Source organism: Pundamilia nyererei, unplaced genomic scaffold, assembly GCF_000239375.1.
Source record: "Pundamilia nyererei isolate P.nyererei 1_Seehausen unplaced genomic scaffold, PunNye1.0 scaffold00023, whole genome shotgun sequence".
Taxonomy (NCBI): Eukaryota; Metazoa; Chordata; class Actinopteri; order Cichliformes; family Cichlidae; genus Pundamilia; species Pundamilia nyererei.
The window spans coordinates 1,849,299-1,870,528 of record NW_005187424.1 but is presented as its reverse complement, the minus strand read 5'-3'; the positions used below and the strand labels follow the sequence as shown (position 1 = coordinate 1,870,528).

The window sequence follows — 21,230 nt, the reverse complement described above, 5'->3', positions numbered from 1 at the left end:
GCTTTTAGATAAATTGACTTGAGGGAATCTCTGAGTGCTTCAAACGGTAGCTAGAATGGCTTTCAGGGCCTACTTTACAAGCTCAGCTGGTCTGACAGCCTCAGTAATATGAGAAGATGCTTCTTCATTAATCAGCAGGCCAAGTTGTGTATTAGCTACCAGCAACACTGAGGAAAATATGCTGCTACATGAAGTTTGTCTCAGCCGTTTCCTCCAATAATCAAGTCTCTTTTTTGTTTTTGTCCAGTGTTATTATCTTTATGCTTTTTAAGATAAGATAAATAGTTCATTACACCATTTATTCCTCGGCTAGTAATGTCTTATCTATTTAAGAACTACAGATTTCTAGACTTTATGATACTTTTGTGGTTCTGCCAACTTCTGCTCAGCGTCTCTCATTTCTACTTTTAAACAACTTCCTGTTTTGTTGTGATCTCTGAAGTACTCACAGTAGTGTGAATTACTAAAAACAACATTAACTCAGCCAGGCAGCAGCCTGATCTGTGTTACAAACCTCATTCCAGATAAAATCGGTACAAAGAGAGAAACCTCTCAACTTAAAGCGCAACTGCAGCAGTTTAATGCCTGTGACACAGGAACAGAAACAAGCGGCAGTGCGCTGTGTGTTTGATCTGTTTCCTGATAACTCTCTGGAGAAAACCTGAAATAGTGCATTTTGGGTAAACTTTCAAGTTTCACATCACCCTGTGGACGAGGTGGGACCTCAAATTACTTGCTAAAAATACAAAAATCTTTTGTACTTGAGGTTTTATAATGCAAAGAGGTAAAGTTCTGCATTTTGCATTCATTAAATATACTAAGGTTAATGTATGAATGTGAGTCAGCCGTTTGTGAGGATGGGGGGCACTGACTGGAGGACACCAGGCCCAGCTAAGCTGCATCATCTTTAAGCCTTCATAGTGCATTTATGGTCAGCATTGAAAAACAGAACTGGGAACTTCAGATTAATGAAATACTTTTGCTTATGTTAATTATTAGAGCCAAAAAAGTTCAAATTGTAAACTGCGCAAAACAGTTATTTGTTATTTATTAACCTTTTCATGTGAGATTCATGCTTTTTCTCAAAAAAAAACATGAACATAGATATTTATAAGCTGTCACAATTTTTAAGTTTAAATTTTCACAATTAAATACAGAAGTGGTGACCTTGTTCATGTGTCTCACGAGAAACTCCCGTCCTCACAAACTACAGCCACAAAAGTTGAAGTGAAACTCATGTCGTAGGATTTCACTGGACTGATTGCATCAGACTGAAGCTTGCTCTGCTCACTCTAGCTTCCTGTGGGGATTAGCGTGATGGCGTTCGGGCTGTGGAGGTCTCACCGTTTTATGATGGGAGGCTGAGGTGTTCTGCAGCTCTTCCAGGTGACCCTGGGCCAGCGTTGTGTTCCCTTTTTCGGTCTTCAGCAGCTCCATGGAGAGACTGTCTCCTGTGACCAACCAGGACTTAATCTCCAGCTGGAGGACAGAAAAGAACAAAGTGGCGCTTTTTCACTTTTGCCAAGCAGCATTAAACTTTACATGGTTTACACTGTGGAAACAACCTAACAGCCTAACCCTAACCAGCATCCGTTCATCTACAGTGGAGTTTTAAACCAACAAACCGCAACCAGGTTTATCTGAAGATAAGGACACGACAGCTAACTCAGTTTTACTCAGCACTTTGCGATCTTATGAAATTGAGCACGTCCATGGGGGAAAAGCTTTAGAAGCCTAACGACACATAAAGGCCTGAAACTTTCATCCCGAGATGCCGAGCTATGACAATTTACAATCGATCACTCCAATATCAACTTGTACGGCTTCTCACCTCTATGGGGTTACTGTTGACCACTACAAATATGATGCTGCTGGTGTCTGTTGCACTGCGGACACCAAAGTCCAGCAGGTTCTCCTTCAGACTGGGAGGCAGAACCAGAGGCTGTAAAAACAGGCAGTAAAAACAGCATGTTACACACTCTAAAGTAGATTTAAGTACCAGATTTAACAGCGATGTATTATGAAGCTATAATGCAGTCTGGTATTAGTGAACCAAACCACTGAGAGGCAAGAGCATCTATAACTAGTACAGGAGCTTTCAGTGGATATTATTTTATTGTTTAAGAGTAAACAATTGTATTTACAATGATAGACCGAGTTCGCCCGTCTGCACCCACTTCATGTTCACTGCGTACCTCCAAGAAGCCGGTGTAAGCCCGAACAGGCAGGTGAAACTTTGATGCGTTTGTGATGAGCAGGATGTTGCTGTCTATGTGGATTGATGGTCGAACCGGTCGGAAGAGGAGGGAGAAGATGTAACGCGACTCGTGTGGGGGGATGAGGATGGGCGTGCTGAAGTTCTGCACCTAAAACAGAAAGAAAAACATAAATAAATGAAAGCGATGTCAGCGCGATGCTGGAAGATCAGACTTCACAGTCGGGTTTGACCTTGGATGGGTCGTTCCAGAGAAATCAGTGAGTATCTCCAACCAGAGACCCGACAAGCAGGTGATTGTTTTACTACAATAAACAATGATAAATTCCATGAAGCATATGCACAATGCACTTAGAGGCTGTAACGTGGAAAATATTCATATTACGAGGGTAACATTTTGCATGTCTATTCAAATTATTTTACCCAAAAAGATTCAGTTGAACTTTTCTCAGCTTTGACTGTTTTATGTTTCTTTGTTTAATGCATTTCTGCTCACATTAAACATTGTTTTGGCCTCTTCGGGGAGGGACACGTTGTGAATCCGGATTGCAAAGCTGAAGGCATTAGTGAGGAAGATGGGTCTGTCCACCGGGTCCACGGGGCTGTCCCTGATGTGGAACAATGTGGCTGTGTGGTCAAAGCCCAGGTAGCTGCCACAAGAGGAAGCACACACACAGCAGTGAAGCTTCAAATTAACTCTTACAGCAACATTTTCATTTGTCTCCTTGTTCATCCTCAGAAAAACTTACCCGTCTAAAACCTCTGCTTGGTATGGGATTTCAAGCTTGGAATAACTCTTCTCTTTTGCTTTAACTGTTATTTTTCCAGATAACTGATATGGTCTTCTGGCTTTTGAGGCTACAGAAAAAAAAAAAAAAAAAAGATTCAGAGAGCAGATAAGACCCTGCAAAAACACATCCAAGGGCCTGCAGGAGGAAGCTGCGCAATAGAAAGGAAGGAAATGGAAGGAACTTCTAAAAACTAAGTCAAAGGAGAACAACTGAAGCTTTTGATTATTTATACAGATGTGTATCTTGAAGGTGACGTTATGTTACTTAACATAACTTTATAAAGAAAGCTGCCAAAGAAGCATCATGTTCATGAGTTTCCTCAGGAGGAAGAAACAGCTGATTCAGCTGAACTCTTATGAATGACCACGTCACAGGTCAGTGTTGGAGACGGCGACAAGTTCAGCTTCCTGTGACCTGCCAAGTAAGAGAACTGAAGTAAAACTCAACTTACCATCAAAACTAATACTTGCGACTTTGGTATATCTGTTCTCTCCAGCTTTGAGTGTAACTGCTTTGAAGTCTATTGTGACGGCTTCATTTGACGGTGTTGTACGTACACTCTGAAAAGCAGCATGAATACAGTCATGGATTCTTACAGCCTTGAGATAATTGTTGTGTTCATGCTTTATTTTGCTTTGGATACGCACCGTAATGGGAACATCTTTTGTCCCTGAATTTAAAAGGTGTAGATTCAGCAGCTTTGGACGATCTGCAACACGAGGAAGTAGGAGGCAGAGATCAGAGGGAGGAGTCGGGAGGTTGGTTTGAAAAAGAAAATACTGATAGATGTCGTTTCTTTAGGGAAAGCAAACCTTGTGATCTGAGTGTGCCAAAGTCGAGCATCTCTGTGGAGGAGTATATACCAGGGGCTGCAAACAATGAGTGAAACACGAGTGTTAGAAGGGAATAATGATTAAAAAGAACTGTCGCACAAAGGTTTAGCAGCACACCTGATGTGACCTCCACCTCTACGGGGAGGATGATGAACTGGTCCTCATTGGGAGCATTGGTTTTGATTCTGATGAAAGCCGTGTGGTTGTCCACATCTCTGGACGAGAAGCTGGCTCTCATCACCCCTTTTGTCTCAAATGGGGGAATCTCCTGGAGGAGGGGAGGGTTGGTCAGCGTCAGTGGGACCGCCTACTGTCCTTTAAAAACCTCACTTTGCTCTCATTCCCATTTTACTCTAATCTGTATGATTCATGGGTCAAAATAATCCTTTAGCTACTCTCGCTTTAAGACAACTTTTGCCTGATTGGCTTTAACAGCGTGTGGGTGGGGTTTCCCACATCACTAACAGCATACAATGACCTCATTGTTGGAAACACCGGCCATGTTTAATGTGAACAAGCACAACAGGTCCATAGCTTTAAAATCAAAAGGAGGACTCACCCATAATTTTATAGTGCCTCCTTGTTGGCCTGTGGGAAGCTCCAGATGCAAATCCCCACCACTGGAGTACATCTCAACCACCTGAAGCAAAGACAAGAAGCAGACCAAATCAACCATCAAAGAAAATGTGCAAATAAAATAAACAAAGGGTACAATGTGTCCGTATTACCTGCAGTGGTTCACTGTACGGGTTGTGGATGTTTATAAGAGGTGAGAAGCTGCTGTTTACTGGGACTCGGGCCCCAATGAAGGGTCGCAGTCTGTAGGGGTTTGGTATACCAACCCCGAATACCTTCAGTTTCAAAGACAGATACGCAACATTAATCACATGTTTCACACACAAAAAATGAGAGAGAGAGAAAAAAAAAGGTGTGCCACTTCATTTGTACCTGGTATGTAAACACTCCATGATGTGATGTATTAATAAATAAAGTATTTTCTACATTCCCAACTACTCGAGCAAGAAATACCACATCAAATGATGTGTTCCCTCCTGGTGGTATTATCTGTTGAAAAAAAAAGAGACATTAATAAAGAGACGCCAAAGAATACAAATCTGTAAAAGAATTAACCCCCCCCCTTGTTACATTTGGCTAATTGATGATGATTCTGTACGCTCAGTTTTTATGCTCTAGCACAGGAGTGTCGAATTCCAGGCCTCGAGGGCCGATGTCCCTGCAGGTTTTAGATCTCACCCTGGGTCAGCATGCCTGACTCAAATGATTAGTTCATTACCAGGCCTCTGGAGAACTTCAAGACATGTTGAGGAGGTCATTTAGCCATTTAAATCAGCTGTGTTGGATCAAGGAGACATCTAAAACCTGCAGGACATCAGCCCTCGAGGCCTGCAGTTCGACACCTGTGCCCTAAGCCTGCAGAGGTATGTAGGTGTAGGTGAATAAAGCCTGATAACTGGTTAGTGGACCATCCTTAAAGAAAAATCCCCCCCCCACCACACACAGGTCAGGACAGATGAGAAAATACTTCATATGAATATGGCCATGGATCTGTGTCTACTATTTTCTAAATTATCAGATGCAGGCATTTATTTCACTTATAAAAAAGAATATTTTTAAAGACTGAAAGTCGACTGAACACCAGCTTATTACAGATCTGTCACATCTACCAGAGTTCGTGGATTTGAACATATTTCAGCACTTTGTGTGTCATGTTTGTATTCATCTGTTCATCATGTGGCCCTTCACTTCAGTAGCTAAGCCACTCTGACCCTGAAGGATAACGTCACCAACTCCAGCTCTAAAAAGAGAACCCAAACAGATCCCAAAAGGTTATTCACATGCACTGACCAACAAACTTCTAACCTCACAGATATCAACGCCCACTTCCACACCACCTGATCGTAAAAAGGTCCAGTGCTATGAAAACATCACAGCTCCATGGTAACTTTAGCATTTTGGTGGTGACGGTTTTTCAGTGGGCGATTGCTCAGGGGGATTTCTGAGGTGGATTCCATCCTGCTGCATTTATAACAACATGAGTAATCCACAACATGAGCTGCCTTTAAAAAAAGAGGAATAAATTATCTATGTTTGTATACTAAAACCATTCTCAAATATACTCGTATAGACTTCAGCCAAAGCAGAATCTCCTGCTGTTGGAGGTTAAATGTTAATAAAGGGGTGTTAGATGATATGTAATAGGTTAAATAATAAAAGCCCAATCAGAGATTAATCCAAAACGTGCACTTTAAAATGTGCATTATTCGTTTATTATGTGATCTAATTTTTAACTCTGAACCTTCATCAAACAGGAATTAAGCAGACTTAACAATTTAAAGCTTTTTGTGCAGAACAATCTCTGAACATTGTGCAAAAGGGAAGAAGCTGACTGTGTAGTGGCATATGGCCATGGAGGGATACCAGATGAACAGGTATTCAGATTAGGACATTACCCAGATCGTCTTTTCAGTCTACAAACCTTTTTCTGGTTTCAGTGTGTGTAAAAAAATAAGCTAATATACCACTAACGTAATGTTAGTAGGATGTGAGGAGGAAAAACAAAATTTGAGTCCAAAATCTAAAGGCATCCATTCACGTGCAACGAAAAACAGTAACAAATGGTTGGTGTTGATCGCCTGACTAACAATTCAACTCTTCCTCAAAACAAATAAATAATAATATGATGTTCTGTTCTTTTTTTTTTTTTAACTGTAACTTCCTCTGTGCCGCGTTCAAAGAGACAATACTAAGAAAACAAAAGTGAGGGTGATGAAATATAGGATTTTGAAAAAATGTACTCTACAATATATTCAAGTGATAAAGGCACAGGTAGAAAGTATTACCGCATACCTTAAAGCAGAGACTCATGAGGTTAGGACCTGCTGGCAATCTCTTGTTAGTAACTAAGATTCAAAGCACATGTTGAACTACAGCATGTGATCAGAGGAGGGATCCCCAAACATATCTGCTACAGCAGCACATACAGGCTAACCGCATACAAGCTCGTGTGAAGTTTGTAATGGTGCAGTTGTCCTCCTAAGCTGTCAGATTTCACGTTTAATAGCACAGTTCCCAGCAAGTTCTAACAGAAGAGTTTGCCTTTATCTCAAAAACGTAAAGAAACTCGCTGATCTCAGTTCACATGTCGTTTCTTGAGGGAAACATAAAGCATGAAGTTTACGCTGCACTATTCTGGTTTGTACATTTGTCGCCCTCTCATCAGACCTGCTCGTCTCCGACCTGCTGATGTGCGCTGCGTTATTAAAAGAAAGTGAGCTGCGTCTTCGGTTTTTGCATAATCTTTCACTCCCATCGGCACATTTCTGCGGTTGCAAGCTCACACCAACTTGCCCCGTTAATAAATATGTTCAAAATGCGACACTTTTCCTGCAGAAAAAAACAAAACAAAAAACCCAAACTTGTTCCTGATTAATGGACACCACAAGAAAGCTACAAATATGAATGAGCTAGAACCTCTCACTTCTGATTTTTTTTTTAAAATGAGTGGCATCAATGAGTTCAAATCCATTTTAGACACAACTTTAACCGATCAGAGCAATGACATGTGTGACGTAGAGCTGAACGGGAAACGGCAAAGAAGGCAGTGATTGTTGAAGAACTGCCACGTTGCATAAACAGTTATGACTGGCCTGCATGAATAAGGGTGAGTGGAAAAGTCTGGCTGAATGGGAGGGGATGGAATGCACTGAAATGTGAGCTCTCATATTTGTGTGGTTACCTAATTCTGCCTAATTCTCTGATGGTTAATAAAAAATAAAAAAAATCTCCCTGAGTGAACCTGTCTGGCCTAGAATCAGTAAGCCTATTCAAACAAGCCTTAACATCGCCTTAAAATCTGCCCTGGCTTCAGTCCCACAGAGCGACTTGGTGTTTCTCAGTTGTACTTCCATTTAAATGCAGCTATTAAAAGGACTTTGATCTTCCTGCTGACTGCTCAAACATACTTTTGTACTCTATGGAAATATTTCCTCAGGTTATGATGCAAGATGATAACAAAAAAAAAAAGCAAGCACATTTATCTCAGCAAGGCCTCACTCCATGACAGATAGGATTCTTAAGAATGTGTGCATTCACCAATTCAAAGAATTGCGAACAAAAAGACCTGACTCAGATCCCCCTGCTGCACACCTGTATAGGCTGTTGTCACCACAAACACCTTGTTCTAGAAGATGATTCACTGGCAACACCTTAACAGCGTCTCAGCCTCTAAGACACAAACTGCCTATTGTGAAGCCACAGAACAGGTTTCTCATATAAAAGGGAGGACTCTAATGCAGCACAGAAAAGCATTCAAAAAGCACGTACACATGATGCACACACCTTCTTATTCATGGGCTATTCTTTCTTTTTACCATTTTCTAAACACCTAAATACAGCAAAACTACCAAATGCCAAAAGCAGATTAAAAAAAAAAGTGTAAACAAGTCAAAAGTGTCCCGTTTGCCTCAATGACATCTCTGAAAGGTTAAAGCTCCAGCAGCACGTGCCCAACACATCTAGACTTGTAGTCATCATAAAACATTACACACACATTTTAAACAGGACAGGTATGGAGCAGGAAAAACATAAAACAACCAAAAATATGTAAATACACATAGAAATTTTTTTTTTATTTGTAGCATTATTTTTATTTATTAAAATTAAATGTAATTGTTTTTTTTAATCAATTAAAACAAATTATTTACATTTCGGTTGAATTTTTTTTTTTTTTTTTTTCCCTTTGTTTTTCCCCAACTCTATACCAATCTTATTTTAAATGTCTGGAAAATGTTTGATGACGAGTCAGACGAAGTCACCAGCCAACCCACTCAAATAACAACTTATGCACTTTGAAGCCAGTAAAGGCATGGAAGACACAGTCACAAAGCTAGGCAGTCACATGTAGATCCACCTGGACCCTCACCCTCACTAATGACAAATAACGTCACTTATACCCAAGCAGACCTGAGCATAGTCGAAGATGTGTGAAGTATAATAAGACATGTTGGGCAGACGGTCCCAGACCTTTAGATTCAGATACTGGGATGAAACTAGCTCATAGGCCGCCTGGTAAAGGAACACCGAAAATTCCCACTGCTGGAGAGATTAAATAAATTCATTAGACTTCCCTCCCCGAGAAATAACCAAATCACAGCCCCTCATATTAAAGGCCACATCCACATTTCTTCAAGCAGCATCAACTGTTGGGACGAGACTCTATGACCAGATCCTGCATACAAACAATCTGTGAGGAAAAAGCTTTCTGCTGCTGGAAGTTTTCAGATTTCTGATCATGTTGGAGCAGGCATTGGTGTGCATACAGGAAAACACAGTCCATGCAGAGTTGTTTGTGTCTACTATCATAAAGGGGAAATCACAAAAACATGTATAAAAGCCTGCCTTCAGCTTAAGCCCTGCAGTGAAGAAAAAGTCATGAGGTACAAAGAACCTAATAGAGGAGTTTAAAACAACAAAAACAACTTTGCCACTGCAGACACTGTTTGTGCTTTTCTTTAATTTCTTGATCTTTGGCATTTTCTTTTTTTGTGTGACTCTTGTTATTTGCAGCAACCCCAGGGCTTCCCTTCTCGTGGGTAGCCTCTGCATTGATCAAAATCCCATAATCGTTCTCTCTGTGCAGATGAAAACTCCCAAAAACAACTTTTTGTTTTCCCAGCAGGCTCTGTGAGGGCACAGTGATCATTTTTCCACACTTTACTAAACTATGTCTGAGCGCATGATCAAATCCAAGACCAACTTTACGAATAGCTCATAAATATCATCATCATGATCTTCAGCCTCATCTTGCTCTTCTCCCATATTTTCCCTGCAGGATGATTTCCCTCCCCCTTTTTTCCTAGTTGCAATAGCTTGTCTTTTGTATGAAATACATTTTACTGATGATTGAATTTCAACTGGATTTTTCCACTCGGTGTGGGAACAAAGTCACTGCATCTGGTTTGGTATGAGTCAGAACGGCGTGAACGCAACTCTAAAGGACTGAGCTCATAACACATAACAGATATTTTGCTTTGCTTACATAATTTGATGTGTCAATAAATAAGTTTGATGGCTTTAATTTTGATTCTACAATTTAAAAAAAAAAAAAAAGAGACAAAAATAAACACATTAAAAACTCCTCACTGCTTCCGTGTGTTGCAGAGCATCACATTACCAGTGACAACCAATCAGTAAAGACACTTCATGAGAGTCACAGGTCTATCCTCGCTCCTGTGTGTTTACTGTGCACTACCATTCATCCATGCAGTCTGACTCGTGTGTATGAAGACACACAAAATGATAATACTGATAAACACAAAGTCAGTACACTGAATTCATTTTCAAGATTAAAAGCGATCAACTTGCTTACCCTATTCTGGAAAAAGGATGCGTGAAAATGTGCTGTTGTTGCTGATATTGATATCAAACTAATTTCTTCAGAGCTAGGGTTATGTAAATAAACTTTTTCCATTTTTGGCATTCCAACGGGCCTGGAAGGAAGAAGAGAAGGCTTGGTTAGAGTATATAACAATATATGTAAAATGGATCCATAACTCACATCTCCAGCTTTCCATTTTTATATTCTTGGACTGTATTACAATAGCTTTGCATGATTCACAGCTCAAATTAATAGTTTTTGCATTATCCTGGGCTTCGTGCCTCTGTGTAAACATATTAGCATATTAGGGATATCCCCTCTCACTGAGATAATACAGATCAAAGAGATCCAAGACAGGAAAATTTGGACTACATATGCTGACCCCAATGTTTGCAACCCTGGCCATGTTTAATATGAGCTTCCACCATGACGCATTCAAAGAAGAAACCGAGCAGCACCTATAAACATGCCATGAAAATTAAAGGTTTATGAGCTTGGGGAACTGACTGGTTTAGACTGTCTTACGTTAACAGATACTTCAGAGATTTTTGGACATTAACCTACAGGTGTAACTTTCCTGTGGGGACAGGATTTGACATTCAAAAGAGTGACTATCTCTACATTGTTAACCCAACACCCCAAGCTCATCATAAACTCTTTGATTTCCAGCCTCAGAGTGAACCTGTGGTTTCTGTTATATCAGTATGCTATGAAAATCAACTCGCAGATACACGGAACTCGGCGTGTTTATGATTCTCGTTACTGAGTGAAATAAAATTGAGGGAAGTTAGTTTTCAAATTCTGCTAAAAATATTTTGTCTGCTGGTTAAATCTGAAATAATCCCCTGAATGCTCTTTGACACAAAAAATGTATTAAATACATTTTAAAAAGTCATCATTCTAAAGTCGAGCCACCATCATCACAAGCTCGGTGACACAATTTTTATGCCCTTAAAACAATCACAGCTGATAAGCGAATTGTTTACTAAGAAAGTGGGACAGGCGAAGATGGGCCGCGACAGCCGGGTGTCTGAGTGCGAGTGACCCCCGCTCCTCCGAGCGCTCCTGAACCTGCACCCTGGTTATGTAAAACTTAGCCACGCTGGGTGGGTGTGCCTGACTGGAATGTGACATATTAAGTCCAGCGTAGGTGAAGCTTGGGTCTGTAAGAGCTAAAGCATATGTGGTTTGTAAAATGAATTCCACAGATTGCTCAAATATTTTCTTAGAATTTATTGTAGACATGCAGGTGCACTCTGAGTGGAGGTGCACTGCAGAACGACTAATACCTAAGAGCTGTACGAGTACGGCTAATACTGGTTAATATTATGATCAGTTATTTAACATGTTTACTCTCAGACCCACAGAAACAAACAGTAAATTTATTAAACTTTTTAAAAAAGAGGAGAAGAAGAAACTGGTCTTTTTATCTTTCGAACGATTGAATGAGGTCAGCTCTATATTTCCATGTACGGTTATAGCTTCTTTTTTTTGGGGGGGGGGGTTGTTTACCATGAATTTGTCAACAACCTTTGATATGTATGTTTAATTATACTTGAGCTTTTTTGATTGTATGTTTCTTTATAGACTACACTGGGATGTTTTGCAGTGAATCGTGACATTTCCTGTGGCAGATGTCTTGATTTCAGGAGTTGAAAAAGTACGTTTCTGTATAAAATATGGCTGAACAATGAAACAGTTTGGTTATCTGAGTGAGAATTAAGTTAATTTCCTTGAACTATGATCATATTTCAACTCCGTAAACTCCATAAATATGTAAACGTGGCGTTAATCAAAACTTCCACAGCCTGGTGGGGACTAACGTTTTAGTGAAGGATGTGGTAAAAAGCAAAAAAAAGACTTTGGCACGATACTGGTTTTATCTTTTAAAAATTGCCGTAAGGCAAATTGAAGTCTGATCCAATATTCACTGAAGTGCAAGTTCAAACAGGACCAAACAAACAATGTGAGAATCAAAGCGTAAATCACACCACTCCAAAGAGAAAGAGACTCACTGTTCATGAAAATCCAACATTGGAGGTTCAAATCGTATAGGTCGACAGTTCCCACGGTGTGTGGACGTGCTGCGAGAGACAGGAAGGTGTGACAGCAGCAGAAAAATCAAAATAGGAAAAACAGCCTCCATGTTGGTGTGCATTTCAAACAACTGAGAGGTCAAAAACATGAGCGCAGGGTCAGTCTTCAGACTTTTTTTGTGAGTGCGTTAACCAGCAGTGTGACCACTCCCATTGGCAGAGCATGATTTCCATATGTAAAGTCTCCATGAAAATCTAAAGATTCACAGGAAAGGCAAGAAAAAAACAAAACAAAAAAAACCCCCAACAAAAAAAAAAAAAAAAAAAAAACCACCTCTCTCTTTGTGTCACCCTTGGTGTGTATCACTCCCCTTACAATAACAACTAGTTTTGAGAATCGGGTAAAACTGGCCCCGTCTCACAGCTCGCCAAACCTGTTTGACAGCAGGTGTATCTTAACAAGAGAGAAGCCCGTCCCTAAATACAGGCAACTCGTCTTTTTGGCCTTTATGCAAATCGCATGAAAAGAAAAATTCATCAGCAATGCAGACGTGGCACTCAGCGGAGCCTCGGGTAAAATATGTAATGTCACCGCCTTTACAAACACCACAACAAACAAGTGAAAATGTTTCATTGTGATTTTTCAAGAATCTCTCACAGGTAACTGCTCTAACACTACCTGGCAACTTACAGGAGATCAGTTTCACCTTTTTACTACCCAGACAAAGGAATCAGCAGTGAGGAGACACGATGAGCTTCCCGCAGCACACAGCAACGTGGCGGCCCTGCCATCGCTTCTGCCATCGATGAAACAACTACTGACAAATTTCGTGACATTAAGGAATCAAATGGGTCCTGGCTGTGAATCCTGTCACTGGGCTCAGCGCTAATGTGCTGAATGCCAGCATGTAACTGGAGCAGCCTGAGGAGGTCACAGTTAGGACTGGGGCTGCTGGCCACAGATCTCCATATGTGCAGTGACAAGTTAACATCAGCATGGCCAAAGACGTCACTGCCAGTCTTTTAAAGATTCTGTTGGTTTCGTGGTACATCACATTATCATTAAAATCATTTGTGCATTTGTGGGTGTTTTTCCTCTCAGGAGAGCGTGTATTTTATTTATTTTTTTTAAAGTAAGGTCATCATAATAAAACAAACTAAACACAACTAAAATACTAAATATTATCCTCTCTGGCTCTTAAATACAGACCTTAAGAAGCTGCCAGGGGCTTGGCTGTGATCTAGAAATCCATCATCTTTCCGTCACCAGGCTTCGCTTACTCTAACAGTGGCTAATCTTAATCTCGTTAAGTGGTCACAAAGGTGGTTATCAACTGCATAAGTCAACACCAGGTTTCCTAATGTGGCGATAAGCACGTTCGCATGAAAGACGTGGTGTTCTGACTGATCAGTGGGTATCTGTTGATCTCTTCTCTCAAACACAAGCTGCTCCAGAGCAGAACAGGGGTCCAGCACAAGTTACAGTGGTTATTTACACCAGTAAGAAGTGAACCACATTCACAACAGTGAAAGCACCTACTCCTGCTTACTACACCAGACCTCTGGCGTTCTGTAGTTCTGTAGTACCACTTTCTGTTTTCAGTTGGCGTTCATTTACTGTGACTTCTGTGCTCCCTGGTTACTGTTAGTTGGTGTTTTAGTATTAGTTGTTTATCTTTTGGTTACTTCCTGTTTTACTTTGTAAGCTCAGTCTCACCGGTGTCTCATTCCCGTTTTACTTCCTTTTTTTTCTTGCTGGATTCCCTCCCTTATGTTTCCTTGTGTTCTATTGCTGGGTTTCCCCCTTTTTTTTTTTTCTTTCTCTGACTAAGTCAGTTTTTTTGCCTTCACTGAATAAAGACTCCTTTTGTTTCTTACCTGCCTGCCTCTGCATTGCCACACCAAATATACAACACCACTGTAGCTGTTTGTTCACCAGTACAGAGGTTTATCTGGCAAATACATATCGCAAACAGACAGGTTTGAAACCACACACACACACACACAGAAAAAAAAAAAAGGGGGAAGTTTAACATCTAAAAAGGACTGGAACACACACACTGACCTCAAACATAACTGTCTAGGGAGTGGTCACGCCATGCCCCTAAAGATAACCTTTTTATGGTTTACATGCTGTCTGAGCTGTATGCTGGACCCTGATAAAACATCCATCTGAAAGGTATGCGAGCCCTCTGTGACGCTTCAGAACCGCTATACAGGAACATGATGCAACCAACTGACTTTTTGCACACTTCCTGTAATGAAAATAGTCCTTACTTGTTTGAGCACTTCTGCCTGTTGTTGTGCCAAAGCTGGGATAAAAAGAGCCTGAAGCAAATAATAACTTCCTCAAAAAAAACAAAAAACACTTCAGTCACATTCGACTGCATGAAAGAATCCTGCCTGCTTCTAACAGCTGCTGCAGGCTATAAAACCAATGTCACTGTGGACTCGACTCATCCTAGAACATGTGGCCAGAAAAGCGCTCAGGGTGACACAGACAGAGAGGTTTCTCTGATGATCAGTGGCACAGATATTTGCCCTTTTTCCCCACAATCTAATTTTTTTGTATAATTTTACCCCCTAAATGATCTTAACATGTTGTCACAGCAGCCGCATTGAAGCAGTAAAACTTGTTTTGCTTTAACACAATACACTTTGCGTTTGCTTGTTGTCCAGGCAAGTTAATGTAGAAGCACACGGTTTAAAAATACAAATACAACATTTTATTGAATTCATGCTAGTATAAAAAAAAAGGGAGGATTTCTCATACCTTTGTTGATGATATAAACTAAAATCGATGTCAGACTCTCCCTGCAAGCACAACGCAAACATACAGTAAGAATTAATCACAATATCAAAAACCAGGGGATTAATTTGGTAGTTGAGCAGGGCTTTAGCCTCTTCTTGCTCTGTGAAGGTCCGTTACAATACCATTTTAATGGCCTTACCTGTAAAAGGCTGCCCTCGCCAAAATGTAGAACTTCTAGTATTGTGTCTGACTGAATGAATGCTGCAAAGAGAAAAATAGGAAGATCAGAGAGAAACACATTTTTACACTACATAAAAGAAAGCTAAAAGGGGTAAATGTTCAATAAACAAAATCATAGCATACTGATGTGTGTGAGCTGCTGATTGGGTTACCAAAACCAACTAACGCTTCATTTGCATGGCAAAGCACCTTTTTGAAATCCCAGAAAAGGTACAGACTGATTTATGGACTGGAGATGGCAGCAGCTGCTGATTGCTGTCGAATTGAACAAAATAAAAACCAAGTTCACAATATCATTAAATAAACCTTTCTGATAGTGGCTCCCCATAAACAAGTCAGTCAGTCCTTCCCTGCTGTAGATAATATTACCACTAGATAATAAGATAAACTTCCTGTATGAACTTCAATCTTGTGTACTGAACTAGAGACAAGAGAAAGTTCAGCCTTCAGATCTGTGCTCCTTTTCTGCTCCACGTGCGGTGAAAGAAGGATCTAATCCAAAGCTACTTTCACCAGAAGGAATCCCGGCTAGGTGATGAGCCTGATCTCAAATATACCGTAGTAGAAAAGCAGCTCATTCATTAGCTAAGAGATTAGATCAAAACCGGATTTTTGAGTTGGTGTGAAAGTGATCTGGTTGCAGTTTTTAACTGATTTTAAATGTGCTTTTCAGCTCTGAAATTTGAAAACCTTCATTAAGCATATAAAAAAAATGTAGAAAAAGGAAACAAAACAAATCAAAAAATACAAAACATCTGAATTAAGAGTGTAGAGAGGGAACAGCCTCACCCCAGTCTCCAGCTAAAATGTGCTTCAATACTGCATTTAACTGACCAACCCAATAAACCCAGCTATCTTATTTTACTTTCTTAGTTTGATTCTCAACTCCAATTTTCATTCAGATTTCATTAAACTAAAACATTCTTTCACACTTTTTTTGTGTTTAAGTTTAGTTTGAGTTAGGTGTACAGGTTTTGCCACCAATAGTCTCGGGAAGAGGGGTGTACCGGGGGACAGTGCCAAAGTATGTGGTACAACCAATGTGTTCCAGTTGTGTTAGCCAGCCACGGAGAGAGCGAAGCTCTAACATTCAAAGAGCTAAAGAGCTGAGCGTTAAAAATAATGCCATGTCCACTGCAGCCACCAGTTTTGTTTTTGTTTTCTTTAACGTTTTTTTCTGTGCTTCTCCCACTCTGGTGAACTTCACTGTTAGTCTCGTCTCTGATCTGGCACATTCATCAACCAATCAGCATATGAACGATGCGCAGCGCCACACACATTGAGCAATATGTAGTTGGGATTTTGGAGGACTACACCAGAGCATTTTTCTCCAAAGGCTCTCTGTAAAGCATTAAAAAAAAACAAAAAAACATACGCAAACAGACACAACTGCGGGAGCAAAACCTGAGCATAACCCAGGTCTCAATCACTGCTGTGAACACAGAGCAACTCTGCACGTCTGTTTCAGGGTGTTATATAAATGCCAGGGTGGGGTTAAGTGAAGTGAATCCTCAGCAACCACCATTATCGACATGATTTTAAAAGGCCGGATGTCCCTTCCATCATCTGCAGAGCTTTAAATTTTGCCTTAAACTTAACAGATCTCACAAGTTGTGCTACTAGATCGACCTTTTTCTGTGTTCACAGCTCACTGTCGGCAAGCGTAATTGTTACGTTAAACTAACTGCTACGTTTAATAACACCCTGCAAGCTACAATGTAGGTTTTAAATTCAAATATCTGAGCAGCATCAGGGGATCTAAGCAGTTAAGAAACATTTCACAACTTCATTGAGCCGATGAGACACAGCCAACATCAGGCTGAGCAGAGGTGTGAAAAAGCTACACTTCCTGCTGTACATCACGAAAAAAAGCTAACAAATAATGAAAGTCTCAAGCTCTGAATACACGTCTGCACAAAATTAAACCGAATCACTCAGATGTCCTGCATCCTTTAAGTCCTAAATAAAAAATGTTAAGCTCAATCCCATCTCTACAGCAGAGTAAAACCAACCTCAGCTCAGTATGCCGTGCTCACTGTCTGTTAAAATTATATGTCTTTACAGTGGCTTGAAAAAGGGGTGGATTTCGCCATTTGACTGGCAGGAATAGCACCGGCAACACCTCTGTGGGTGTTTCATTATACAGTGTCACCAGTCTGTGGTCCACAAGGATGATGTGGCATTGGTAGAGATGCAAGACTCCATGGCATCAGATTTTTACATGAAACTCCACCGCTTTAGTTCTCGGCGTCCTAAGCTTACGAGTTTGTCAGGAGCTCTTGAAATCGTCTCAGAATGGACACCCGGAGAAACAAGCAGTGAAACTGGTACGAGAGTGAAAAGTACTTTGCAGGCAGACATGCTGATGTTTCCACGTAGAGCACGCCAGTCTTTAACAAAAAAACAAAACAAAAACACAACACTTCTAAGCCATTTATGTAAATCTACATGCAAATTCTGTCTTATTTGCTGCACAGTGACATTGACGTGTCTGTCATAGCCACTGCCTCACCACCTCCAGATTACAGACAGATCAATGTCTGAATCGAGTAGATCGGTTAGATAAGAGAACATGAAAGCGAGCAGCTGTCGAGTATTTCTTTTTTTCCCTCTCTCAACTTTCTTACCTAAAACAGTCACGATAGAAAGATAACTTCTTAGCGTTTAACTTTAGCTACAAAGCTCTCGTTGTTTTTCTTGTGTTGTTATTCAATCGTGTCCGTTTCTCTCGCCCTAGGAGCTCAAACTCGCCGCTGTTTAGTTCAGCTCCAGCTAAGGTGAACAAAGGGTCAGGATTAGATCCATCCACACCAAAACAGCCTATTCAGCCTCATGGATGGTGTACAAAGTATGAAAAAAACTGCAGTAAAGACAGCAATTACTCAAACCTTTCAACAAAATGCATTTCTATCTTTGGTTTGGAGATGCCAGCTTTATTCCAGAGGAAAGAAAATCATTCCTCAAGGTCATATTGTAGCTCACCTGATTGAGCAGGTGACTCATTTTCCAGAAGCTATTGCAAGGGCTGGGGTTCAAGTCCCTGCATGGCGTTACCCACTACTCCCTGCTTTCCTGTCTCTACTGATCTGTCATGCAAAAAATTATCCTTAAAAATCATAATTCCTAGATCTACACCGGGCGTTTGAATCAGAAAGGTCAAATTTCACGGCCACTTTGTCTGTGGAACAAACAAAAATGATCTAAAGGTAGTAAAACTCAAAGGTTTCTGTGGATGACCCTGGGGAAGGACCATTTAAACCTATCCAGAGCTTAACCGTCTAAAAGATTATGCTATATAATCACGAATACTAAACAAAGGGTAAAATTATTACATCGTGAAGTTTGTTTTTGATGCAACGCTCTCACTTTTGCTCCTGTTATAAATCAAATCACACCCTTTTCCCCTCCTAAAAATGCAAACTCACTGTTGAGTACAGCTGAATAAAAGAGAGCGTTCAGTCAACAAGGTCGATGCAGAGGAAGTAAAACTCAACATTTCCTCTGTGAGGATTAATGAAATGGTCGCCTTTGTCTCTGGATCACTCGTAGTCTTCAAATCCCGTACAGGCTCTAACTCCCAGCTGGACGACCCCGAACCCATCGCCACCCTCCGTTTTTCCTCTTCTTCTTCTTCTGTTGAATTATGTTTAAAGTTTGAGGAAATACTCGGTAAAAACTTGCATGATACTTATCAAATTAATGAATAATCATAATGGAAAAAAAATTCGATTACAATATCTACCGAAATTGAGATTCTAATATTGTCACAATCGAGCAGGCTTACTCCAATTTTAAAAAATGTGATTTTGAGTCAGTTTGACCACAATAATGTTGTAGTGAACCTCTGATATGCGAACAGCCTAAATTTAATCAGCTGACTCAGTTTGCACTGTTGGTAAAAAGCATGACAAGATGAAGTCAGACTCTAAGAGTTGCTAAATAACTCGTGAATTCATTCAAGTGCATTACTGGAGTGTGAGGCATTATCACAGATCTATAGGAACATTTCAGGCAGCAAAAAAATAATTAAATGTTAGTTAGAAATTCATTTTAGTTGAACTACAACTTGTTGGTGAACAAATCCATTATTCCCCAGAGTTTGTAGTCACAAATCAAAATCACAACATCAACTAAAAAAAAATAATGGTGGATTATATTTGTTAATGTGATTGTAACTGTGATTCTGAATCATTTTAACCAAAATAATGTTGTTAAAGGGCGAGCCTAAATCCAGTGCCGAGTGTGAAAACTGCAGTGAAGTCATTGAATAAGCAAAACAGCAACACAAATTATCTGTAAAATGTTTCACACGGGAAAACTTTTAGTATTTCTAGATTTCTCGACCTAGACGAGCTGATTGAATTACAAAGACGTTAAGTACTTGTATTATTTATTTATAAAGAGTGCAATATACTGTAATATACAGAGGATGACTCGTGAATTTGGACAGATACACAAAGCTCAAACTGTCCCCGTGTGCCTTTTACACCCGTTTTCTCAATACATCATCCATGAACTACAAAAATAATAATATAACAAGTATCTACCAGTTTTTAAAATAAGTGGTGTCTTTCGTTTGTGCTGTTTTTCATAAAGCCTGAATATTAACATTACGCAATGTTTTTTTCTTGCTTGGTCCATGAACCACTGTGAGTCTGACACCTCTGCTCTGAGAGTTGCTCAACAAGTAACACAATCACCTGAGTGCACTTCTTGTGAGGTCCAGGTTCATGTGGACTAATTCACGGGCGCGTTTCAGGGCTGGCTCGGACCACCTTGGCCCTGGATGACAGCTGTGTGCCAGTCATAGTGACCTGACACGATCAGAAGATCGATAACAAGCGGCTGGAGCCCAATCAAACAAACAGTCGAGGCTTTTCCTCACTGAGCCCGGTATGAGGAAGTACTGCTGGGCAGCTTGTCCCCTACAACTCCCCTCTGTCTGTGCTTCAAGCTCACCCAGAGGCTCCTCTGAGCCAGCTCTAGGGCTAGCCGAGGCTGTAAACCCTGTCATATCTCACAGGTAAATTATTAGCCCAACTAAGCCATATAAGGAAAGAATGACAACATGCTACAGACGAAGCTAACGTCCAGAGTAAGGCCAAATACATTTGGCTAACTAACGGCAGTTCTTTGTCAGTTTAAACACAGCCTGCTCTCTGTTAGCGTTTAATAATAATTCAACACTGCTGGGTCGCTGTTAGCACCGAGCTGGTGTAAACTCGGCCCGCAAAGGTAGCGCTAACCACAGCACACACTTGGTGAGATGTCTGCGGAAGTTAGCTCCTGCTAAAGCTAAGTTCCAAACCTTGTTTATTCGCCCGCGTCGTGTGAATAAAAGCAATAAATAAGATCCTCAGGAGCCCCACGCAGGCAGCTCTCCGTCTCCTCCTCTGGCGACAGCTCTGGGCTCCGGCTTCAGTCGCCATGCTGCACGTCTTTCTGTTACGATAACAAACGAGCAAGTGTGCGGACATGCCCGTGTAAACCTCTGCTGCCTCTGTCAATCATAGCCGTGAAGAAAAAAAAAACTCCCGAGAGCAGCGGCGGCGGCTAACTACCAACAGGACGTCGGCCTCTCTCTGCTCCCGCTTCCTCTTCCGCTCCATGCGACGCGTCACCGGCTGCCACGGACAGCAAGCGGTCATTAAACAACCTTATCACCGGGATCAAAGCCCAGCGGAGACCCTTCAGACAACACAAATTAAACGCTAGAACAGAATGACACCGTAAACTTATAAAACTAACTACACTTAAATTGAAAAACGAGGAATATTTGGTAACAGAATCTGTCATTTTTAGAATATATACTTTAAAGCTTCATTCATTCATTCATTCATTCATTCATTCATACTAGACAGGTTAGTCACTTTAACTGCCTCAATCAGAACATAACATGCAAACTCCACAAAGAAAGGACCAATGGTGACCTGAGCACCACCACAGCTCTCATTCTTCTCACTTTG

The 21,230-nt window shown here is 40.7% G+C and overlaps 1 protein-coding gene across 1 annotated transcript in view; it reads right to left on the bottom strand.

The window, feature by feature from the left end:
• tmem131 (transmembrane protein 131) overlaps positions 1-20,923 on the bottom strand; it is a 33,680-nt gene extending 12,757 nt beyond the window's left edge. The window contains exons 1-17 of the mRNA XM_005727150.2: positions 20,573-20,923; positions 15,224-15,285; positions 15,046-15,086; positions 12,252-12,320; positions 10,228-10,348; positions 4,788-4,904; positions 4,568-4,690; positions 4,399-4,479; positions 3,957-4,107; positions 3,819-3,875; positions 3,654-3,715; positions 3,458-3,566; positions 2,965-3,073; positions 2,712-2,865; positions 2,196-2,366; positions 1,832-1,942; positions 1,345-1,479 (exon numbers count right to left, since the gene is read on the bottom strand). Coding sequence (XP_005727207.1) covers positions 1,345-1,479; positions 1,832-1,942; positions 2,196-2,366; positions 2,712-2,865; positions 2,965-3,073; positions 3,458-3,566; positions 3,654-3,715; positions 3,819-3,875; positions 3,957-4,107; positions 4,399-4,479; positions 4,568-4,690; positions 4,788-4,904; positions 10,228-10,348; positions 12,252-12,320; positions 15,046-15,086; positions 15,224-15,285; positions 20,573-20,741 — 1,842 coding nt within the window. The 5' untranslated portion in view covers positions 20,742-20,923. The remainder of the gene's footprint in view (positions 1-1,344; positions 1,480-1,831; positions 1,943-2,195; positions 2,367-2,711; positions 2,866-2,964; positions 3,074-3,457; positions 3,567-3,653; positions 3,716-3,818; positions 3,876-3,956; positions 4,108-4,398; positions 4,480-4,567; positions 4,691-4,787; positions 4,905-10,227; positions 10,349-12,251; positions 12,321-15,045; positions 15,087-15,223; positions 15,286-20,572) is intronic.
• Positions 20,924-21,230: the final 307 nt, after the last annotated feature.